This window comes from Diadema antillarum, unplaced genomic scaffold (assembly GCF_040938485.1).
Source record: "Diadema antillarum isolate AM-2024a unplaced genomic scaffold, OU_Dant_1.0 scf00000116, whole genome shotgun sequence".
NCBI classification, from domain to species: domain Eukaryota; kingdom Metazoa; phylum Echinodermata; class Echinoidea; order Diadematoida; family Diadematidae; genus Diadema; species Diadema antillarum.
In genome coordinates this window covers 1,280,200-1,289,777 of record NW_027271005.1, presented here as the reverse complement: position 1 = coordinate 1,289,777, position 9,578 = coordinate 1,280,200, and the positions used below count along the sequence as shown (strand labels likewise).

The following is a 9,578-nucleotide window of genomic DNA, read 5'->3' as shown; positions in this document are numbered from 1 at the left end:
AGTTTGAATTAAGATCTCGCATGACAAAAAAGATTAGAAATGCCCAACATAAAAGTGTGGCAATCATGATTGAAAAATGGGTGAACTTCAAACGCGATTATCTCGAAATGTCATTCTTACGCGAAAATGTCATGCTGATACGACGGTTCGGATAACCGCCGACGTTATGTGATATTGAACATTTCCAACCAAATCGATACAGCACGTATGTTGAATGACCAGAATCTATAAATGAATTCACTCCTCACAATATCACAGTCATTGTAATTCTTAGTTCTGACAGAACAGTGAAACCAAAATGAGGATTGATGGAATGTACAAATAGTAGAACACAAACGCGAAGTTAAAAGAAAATCGGACAATCCGTTTTAAAGTTAGGCGTTCCTTAAATTTCGGTGCCGTTCGGATGAGAAGACTACAACAATATTACTATCACAGCCTGGAGACATACATGTAAGGCGAGCTGCACTTATAACTCATTAAACGTATGGCTGTATGAGCCGACGCTTTAAATGAACATGAATAAAATGCAGTTACAGAATGACTTGAATGAAGGTACATGTATCTCTTTACACGTTATCAAACTTCTTTGTATAATACGGCAGAAAAAAATCCTTTACAAATAATTAAATAGTTTTTACAAATGCAAACCATATCATATTAAATGTTATAGTGTTCTCAAATGACATTTCAAAAGTTCTTGCATATACAGGCACAAACTAAGAAGTGTGTGACTCATGTTCATCCCTTGTCCGTGTCATGTTTCGAGCCACGCAATTAGGCAATACGCTGATTAGTACCAGTATACTTATAGTACCATGCAGACTGAATACTTTCATACAGTTCGTGCTATTATCAGTACATTCGTGAACGAAAATTGTCACCTTTCCTAACACAAGAAACATGTTTACCGTTTACATAAGACAAACCGGCAAGATGGAAAGCAACCACCTCCCTGGATAAACAAACACACTAAATGTAATTGATGGCTCGCAAAACATGGTACCAAAAAAGTCTTGCCTTTACAATATTGCACAACATTTTTGTGTTGCTTTCTGCAAGCTGCTGCAGAGTTTGTTTTGTTGATCCTCCGGCAACTCTGGTGGGGAGGAAGCGCATTGTCCGGCAAACACCACAGCGGATGATTTTCGGCACGCCGTCGGCTGCTGGATCCGAAAAGCATTCAGTCTGATTTCAAGATCGTTGGGTTGAAGTTCATCTAAGTCGTACGCAATAATGATGACATTTTTCTTACCTGACAAAGAAGATCATGATGGAGAATGATGTAAGGAACATATCAATATCCCTATACCTGATTTGTTAGTCACGGCGCTTTACAGATAACTTTATACACAGCCAGTGGCGTATCTGGGGGGGGGGGGGGGGACAAGGGGGGCACGTGCCCCGGGCGCCACTCGTTGGGGGCGCCAAAAACGAAAAAAAAAAAAAACGAAGAAGAAGAAGAAAAAAAGAAAAAAAAATGGGAAGAAAAGGAAGAAGAGGAAGACGAAGAGAAAACCCTCGCCCGGACGGGGGGGGGGGGGGGGGAGAAAACCAAATCAAACAAGATAAAAACAAAACATGAAGATGATGCGGACATGCAAAATGTTACACTGAGCAGCGGCTGCAATTTCTTTCGTTCTGAAGCGATCGTCGATTGGATCAAAGGAGGACGCCAACGGTTTCGAACATGGGGGGGGGGGCGCGAAAAAATATCAAACAAGATAAGAACAAAACGTAATGATGACGCGCAAATATACAAATTTCGGCTCACTCACTCGTACTAATTTAGAGTATTTTTTCAAGTCCTCTGTTGGTATAAATCGTTATCTATTAAGGCCGTCACTATATCATGATTATAATTTTAAGATTTAATAAGCAAAACAATGACAAGAATTCCATGTTTTGTAAGCTAAATACGAAATTTTCGGCTCGCTCGCCAAAATTTATCAAAAAAGAAAGAAAGATAAGAACAAAATGTGATGATGACGCGGAAATATACAAATTTCGGCTCACTCGCGCGTACTAAGATGGAGTATTTTTTCAAGTCCTCAGTTTGTTCGTATAAATCGTATCTATAAGGCCGTCACTATATCTTAATTAGAATTGTAAGATTTAATAAACAAAAAATGACAAGAATTGCATGTTTTGTAAGCTGAACTACAAAAATTTTTCGGCTCGCTCGCCCAAATTTATCAAAAAAACAAGAAGATAAGAAGATAAGAACAAAACGTGATGATGACGCGGAAATATACAAATTTCGGCTCACTCGCGCGTACTAATTGTTGGAGTATTTTAGTTTGTTGGTATAAATCGTTATCTATAAGGTTGTCATTATATCTAGATTAGAATTGTAAGATTTAGTAAGCAAAAAATGACAAGGATTCCATGTTTTGTAAGCTGAAATACAAAAATTTTCGGCTCGCTCGCTGCGCTCGCTCGCCAAAATTTATCACACTTTATTACATTTAAATCACTCTCAAAAGACCCCTTTTAAGTGCTTGAAAAAACATATATTATGAAAAAGCATGAAGTCCCTACCGGGATGGGGTTGGGGTTGAACACTTTTCAGAAATTAGGGGCGTAGATTTCCGCGCTTGCCCCGGGCGCTGTTTTCTCTAGATACGCCACTGTACACAGCCTACGTATACCATGGTAATTAAAGAGACCATTGTCAGATCCCCTTGTTCCACTAGACCTTCCTTATAAGGAGATCCGATGTTGATCGGCATCTCACAGATTACCAGTAGTAATTCGATTTTTCTGGAGGAGGCTAGCGAGAAAAGACACAGTACACCAACTTAGAGTTGGTATTTCTCTACCTCAGTCTAGATTTCGAGCACCGAGTGTCCGTATAAAAGCTCAGGCTAAGGCCCTGTCACCCCTTTGCGGGTAAACTACGCGGGCTTGTTGCGATTTTCCAGCACGCAGGGGAATTTTCTGCGGGCGTACAAAGATGTTGGTGAATTGCGCACTTGCGTCTTACCTCCTAGACGCGTGCTACTTACCTGCTACTTGCGTGTATTTCGAGTGACCTGCGCGAGAGCTTCGAAACCGAGCCGTTTTCAGTTACGAGCGACATGCGGGGACTGCGAAGTACCTGCGTGAGAGTTACCTACTGATGTTCTGCGTGTACCTATATGGGAGCAAACCCCCGCGACTCTCCCGGAACGAGTTTTGAGCATCCTTAAGTCCTTGCCACATCCGTGTCTGGGGAAGCCTTGCCGGTTGACTTGCGGGGAAATATTTTTGCTACCCTGACCTCCCAGCAGTTGGCCCGCACCTGACAGTACCTATCTCGCAGAGAGATCTTGCACGTAGTTGCCCAGAGGTGCGCACGCAAGTCCGATTTACCCGCAGCCAAGTTTTGAGTATGACCAAAACTTTTTTTCCGGGTGAGCCGCAAGGATTGCCCGCAGAGGTCCACTCAGAACACCAGTTAGAGACCCGTAGTTTCCGCAAGTCACAGGCAGTTGACCCGCTTGAAGTACGTAAGTTGCCCACGGATCTATGCTTTTGCGACAGAAGTGAGTGTCATCTGGGGGCATTCTACGAGCATAATACGGGTGTTTTACTGGCAAGGAACGGTGCCGAAACTGCCAATATCCGTGTAGCTGGTCAATTCTGCCGGCGCGCACGTGGAGCGAGCTATACGAGCAAATTGCGTGCAAGCTGACGGTCAGTTACTATACCTTTCTACTGGTTATTTGAGAGTCGGCTGCGGCCAAGATAATAAAGGCTGTGTCACACCTTTCCGGGCAAGCTACGCGGGCTTGTGGCGAGGAGGTAGTTTCCAGCACGTAGAAGATTTTGCGCGAGCGAACAAGAATGTTTGCAATTTTCGCACTTTTTTCATACCTACTAAACGCGTGCTACGCGTGCTACGGCTCATTCCGGGGATCTGCGGGTAGTAAAAATTGTTCTTCATAAGTCGCACGCAAGGCTTGCCCGGAAAGGTGTGACACGGCCTTAACTTTATGTGGGACTTCTACCATATCAAATTCCTTCAGAGGGATTCCTTGTGTGACAGGGCTTAAACTTGCCTGCGGGTAAATAGGACTTAAGGCCGTGTCACACTAGCCTTGCGTGCGACTTGCAAAGAATAATTTTGACTACCCGGAGGTCCCCGTAGACGATCCGCACATGACAGTAGACCTACCTCTCAAAAGTAGTCGCGCGGAGGTGCGCACGCATATTTTTTTTTTTTACCCGCAACCGTGTTTAGGCCCTGTCACACCTTTCCGGGCAAGCTACTCGGGCTTGTTACGTGTAGGGATTTTCTAGCATACCGTACATTCCTGAGGACGGAAAAGGATTTGTGCGAGTCAGCGCATGTGTCTCACTTGCTGGACGCGTTATACTTGCGAGTATACTGTGTGACCTTTGTACCAGTCGGGTGGGGGCTGACAACTCAGTGAAGGAATTCCTCTAATGGAATGGCTGAAATCTCACAGAATTTCATTATCTTGGCTGCATACGGGACTGCGAAGTACCTGCGTGGGAATTGCCTGGGAAGTACTGCCGCTAAGGGTCTCCTACTGGCGTTCTGCGTGGACCTCTACGGGCATTCCCGCGACTCACCCGGAAAAAGTTTTGGTCATGCTCAAAACTTGGCTGCGGTTAAATCGGACTTGCGTGAGCACCTCCGGGCAACTACGCGCTAGAAACTGTCAGGTGCGGACCAACTGCGGAGAGCTCCGGGGAGTAAATTTGTTACCCCGCAAGTCAAGCCGCAGAAGTTCCCCCGTACGGTATGACAAGGCATGAATGAAAATTGCAAACATTCTTGTTCGCCCGCTGAAAATCTTCTACGTGCTGGAAACTACCTCCTCGCCACAAGCCCGCGTTATGGTGTGACACGGCCTTAAAACTTGCCTGCGGGTAAATAGGACTTACACACGTCCACAACTCAGGGTGACACGTGCTAGGAGTTGTCATATTGTGCAGGTCATCTGCGGGGACCTGCAGGTAGCAAGAAAAAAATTGTTCTTCGCAAGGCGCACGCAAGGCATGCAAGGCTTGCCCGGAAAGGTGTGACAGGCCTGGGCCTTCTTCCCGTTGATTCGATGTTGACATGGCATCATTATTTTCAATGCAATCTCTCTCATATACCAGCCAAACGTGCAATTTTGGTAATTCATACCACATGTATACTGTAATTGCCAGATCTAGTGTACATGTTTTGAAAATTGTTAAAATTGTAAAAATTAGCTTAATTGAGTATCATTATGTATAATCAATGTTTGATTATAATTATTGCTAAAGGAAGAATTGTGAATACATTATACCATACAGAAAATAAATAAATCAAATCAAATTAGATCAATTTGTCTATACCTGAATAAAAGGAATTGTTTTTGCAACACTAAAAAATGATCTTGCTCATCAATACATGTATACCTCTAATCCAAAAATCAGGCCAGATTTTGAAACCTAACGAAGTTGTTTGCTATACGGTGAGATTCTTCCCACCCCGGATTCTCACTAAAGGGTTATAGTAGCTAACTTTTTTTTTCTTCCACTTGTACAAACTCTGAGTACACATTTACAAAACAATGCCATTATAATGCATCAAAATTTCATTTTAATTCGTTCAAAACTAGTCGCCATTGTAAGTCACTATTTCAAGTATAATAGTCGATATTGCAGGGGATCAACCAAACAATCGATAACCATGCCGAGTCTACGTAGTCTTTAAAACATTGTTTGAATGGTGGTATAGGTATACACATGCAGTATACGCTTTAGATTTTTCAAGCTCGCCATAACACACACGAAACTTTCACCACTCACATTCTCCCCGAGAGTTTAGTAGCGCGATGTCTTGGCTTGTATTTTGCATATTATACGTTTACAACATTCAGAGACTGAGAAAATTATGCGTTACATTAATCATTCTGGTCAGTATTCTAAAATCCAGGAAAGACAACACATTTTTACACTTTAGTCACTTGGCACCAATCATCTAGTTAGCAGAAAAGTGGGTTTGGTCAGTTTTTTTCTCTCTCAAGAGACATTCCTATTCAGCTTCTATTGACGTAATTCTCATAATCTGTACTTAGGATCAATCGAACAATCAACGTAATTTAAGGAAGAGAGTTGTGATTTAGTTGACTATCGCTTTCAGCGTTTGATTATCGAAATTCCTGATGACATGGATGAAGCAAAATCAAAACTGTCCATTTTCTTATTATTAAAACTTGTCATAAATTTGACAAAATCCCGCAAATTAGGCATTTTTTTTTTCCTGGTATCACCAGTCCGAATTGACAAGTAAGTGCTTGACTGTTAGGCTTGCACTGCACTTTTTGGTCTGGAGAAGATACTTGTGTTCAGGGTAAGAAGTAGACAGTAGAAATATTCTGCAAAGTACCATCAAATTCTAACATATTACATACCTAGCTTTCGACAAGCTCTCTGGAGTAAATTATCATAGAGAGCATCTTGGACATCAGTGATAGACAGCCGCCTGTTGGTGATGGAATGACAGAGAATAAACACTTCCATGTCATCGAACTCGACCTGATCCATGTCTCTCACGTTATAGGGTATCTCTCTGAAGTTGACACTCTTTACAACATCATCCATGCTTCGTAATAATTCTATGAGGCCTGCTAAACGTTCTGAGCCGCCTGTGGTGCCAACGGTGACTGTCACTCTCCTCCTTTTTTTCTTCTTCTTCTGAACAGAAGTACAGAATCGAAACACGAGTAAAAGGGAACTGTGTGATTCATTATATTTGGTGCATTTCATCGTGTGAACTTTCAAAGCTCTTGTTATGCGCCACGAAATAAGCAGTCGTATTATAATCGACAGGGTGGCATATAATGTTTATACGTCAATAATTCAACCTTAACCATGAAAAATAATCATTTTGGTGAAAATCATAATGGCAGCTCAGGCAATGAGTAAAGGTAAACAGCATGTTTGATGTCGTGAAACACAGTACAGTTTATTTCATACCTCTAGACATTGTTTTGATTAACTCATTAACAGACAACTAATGAACTGATTAACTCGTGGGCCTCGTATGCCGATAGTCGAACTCATTGGCTATATTTGCCTATATAGTGTCGAGCTCATGGGCTGTATGACTCGAGGGCTGTATGACTCATGGACCCTTTTTCAATGTCAAACTCATGGGCCATGATATGACTCGCGGATGCCGGTCTCTTGGGATGACCCCGCCTTGTAGAGCTGAATCTACGGCTCGTATAGTATGCACAATTTTGAGTGTTTCATTTCTAATCTTTATCCTAACATTTCGACTAAAGAAACTGGCTATTTGTGTTAACACCTTTGCAGACTGGTATAGATGTTGTGCTCCAGTTTTGTACTTATTTCGTGATGTGGGAGTCTCTCTAAATTCCCTCTGACTTATTTTTTCTTCCTGATTAGGGCAATATTGAGCAATATAGGATGACGTCATTGCCTCCGGCTTCTGAATGAAATGAGAAGCTTAGTGGATGTATTACCTTGGTTAGACAAGCTCTATCGCTGGTTTCAGCCATGTTTGGCAAGCTAGTATCATCACTCTCCATGTCCATACTTTTCACATGCCCCGACGAACTTTGATTGTTCATTAAACTTCAGCGGTGCCACTGTTTGAACGTACAATGAGGAATATATTATGCTAAAAAATATGAATGAATGCGTGATAACAAGATGAAGTGAGCAAGTGAGTAAGAAATACGGAAGCCATGTTTGTCAAGAAAATGCCAACGTAATACCAATTTATTCGTTATCATTTCTAATTCTTCGGACATTACAATAACATATAGATTGAACTGCTAGTCATAAGGGGAATGTATCCCAAAATGTGCATATGGCTTCAATGGATATACAGTGCGTATTAAAAAAAAACCGCAACAAGATTTGATTTCAAATTTGTGAAGATTGTGTTAACTTTACACCAAAGTGAGGAGTAGCATGTTAAAACCACATAAATCTCCTCTTTCCAATGATATCTTATTTATTCAAAGAGGGTAATGGATGGCTGAGTAATCATTCTTTTTGGACAATGGGTCAAATTGGACTTGGGACCAAGTTTAGACACTGCAAGAATCAATACACCTTATTAGAAATTAACTTAGGAAATGGAATAATGAAATTAATAATCGCAACTTACCATTGTCTTCTTTCGGATATCTCTTTTTAACATTACATCCAATGCCCCTCAACATGACCACCATTCCTTTCCACACAGAGATTAACATTTTTTTTATTTTTTTTTTAAACAGAGATTAGCTTTTTTCTCCATCTCACACACGCACAGCCCTGCGAATCATTGGGGCTTGGTGGCGTAGAGCGTCAAACTCATCAGTGATTCTTTGTCTCAGGGTTGCAATGTCAGGTGGAGGGGTCAGCAATGGACCCTTTGCTCTTGAGATAACTCCAAAGAAAAAAGTCACAACAAGTCAGATCCGGAGATCGTGGTGGCCACTCCACATCATGATACAAGGCAATCACCCAATTTCCAAATACCTCAGCCAATCTGTTTCTTACTGCAACTAGTCGATGGGGTGGTGCGCCATCCTGTGCCCACCATAGGCGTCTCAACACACCCCTTTGTTGAACAGGAAATTTTGCATTAATTTAGGAATCACATGTTTATTTAAAATTTGTAAGTATCCATTTCCGTTCATGTTATTTTCAAAGAAGAAGGGCCCTAGGAGCAAACCGTTTCCACAAAGTCCAGCCCAGACATTCAAAAAAAAAAAAGGAGAATTGAAAAGGATTAATGCCGGTCTTACTAACTGAAACTTGGTCCCAAGTCCAATTTGACCCATTGCCCAAAAAGAGTGATTACTCAGCCATCCATGACCGTGTAAGAATAAATAAGATATCCTTGGAAAGAGTAGATATGTGGCTTTAAGATGTTGCTACTCACTTTGGTGTAAAGTTAACACAATCCTCACAAATTTGAAGTTAAATCTTATTGCGTTTTTTATACGCACTGTAGAAATACTCAGGAAAGCACAACAATGAAGTCCTGAAAATTTGGAAAATCCGTTCAAAATGTGAATATTGAAATTTTTGGTACAATTCATTTGCCGTCATTCTGCCCCATGGGAAATAAAAGGCAGTATCTGCAAAGTAATAAATACCGCCTGCAAACACTTTTTGTTCGGGGGGGGGGGGGGACACAATTGTTTCAAAGCTTCAAATGCTCACTAGCAATACCCTCGGATGAACAGGTCTACAGCTGAGCTGATTGCGTAAACCTATGATAATACACTATGAACACGAGGAAAGTAGAAATGGAATAAAAAATGGAAATATGGATGTGGACTTTACAAGAAATTTTGAGGTGTGGCCATTCCATATACCGTTGACAGGGGATAAATGAAAGTGGAAGTAAGGTTGACAGGAAAGAAATGCATTCAATACAATTAAGATAAACGGAGTTAATGAATCTTTGAAATGAAGATGAAATTATAATCCAATATATAGCATAACAGTGGAAAGATGCGTAGAAGTGCGTAGAAACACACGTGATTGAATTCGAAAGTTCAAAGTGCGCAGTTGTGTTCCTATAAATGAAATTGAAATCGTTCTTTGGGACGAAATTGAACGTC

The 9,578-nt window shown here is 41.3% G+C and overlaps 1 protein-coding gene across 1 annotated transcript; it reads right to left on the bottom strand.

The window, feature by feature from the left end:
* Positions 1–1,022: 1,022 nt before the first annotated feature.
* LOC139719903 (uncharacterized) lies at positions 1,023–7,587 on the bottom strand. Its single transcript, XM_071631288.1, has 3 exons — positions 7,476–7,587; positions 6,399–6,681; positions 1,023–1,255 (listed from the first exon to the last, which is right to left on the bottom strand). The coding sequence occupies exons 1-3, from the start codon at positions 7,581–7,583 to the stop codon at positions 1,023–1,025; spliced, it is 624 nt and encodes a 207-aa protein (XP_071487389.1). The 5' UTR covers positions 7,584–7,587.
* Between the last annotated feature and the right edge of the window lie 1,991 nt (positions 7,588–9,578).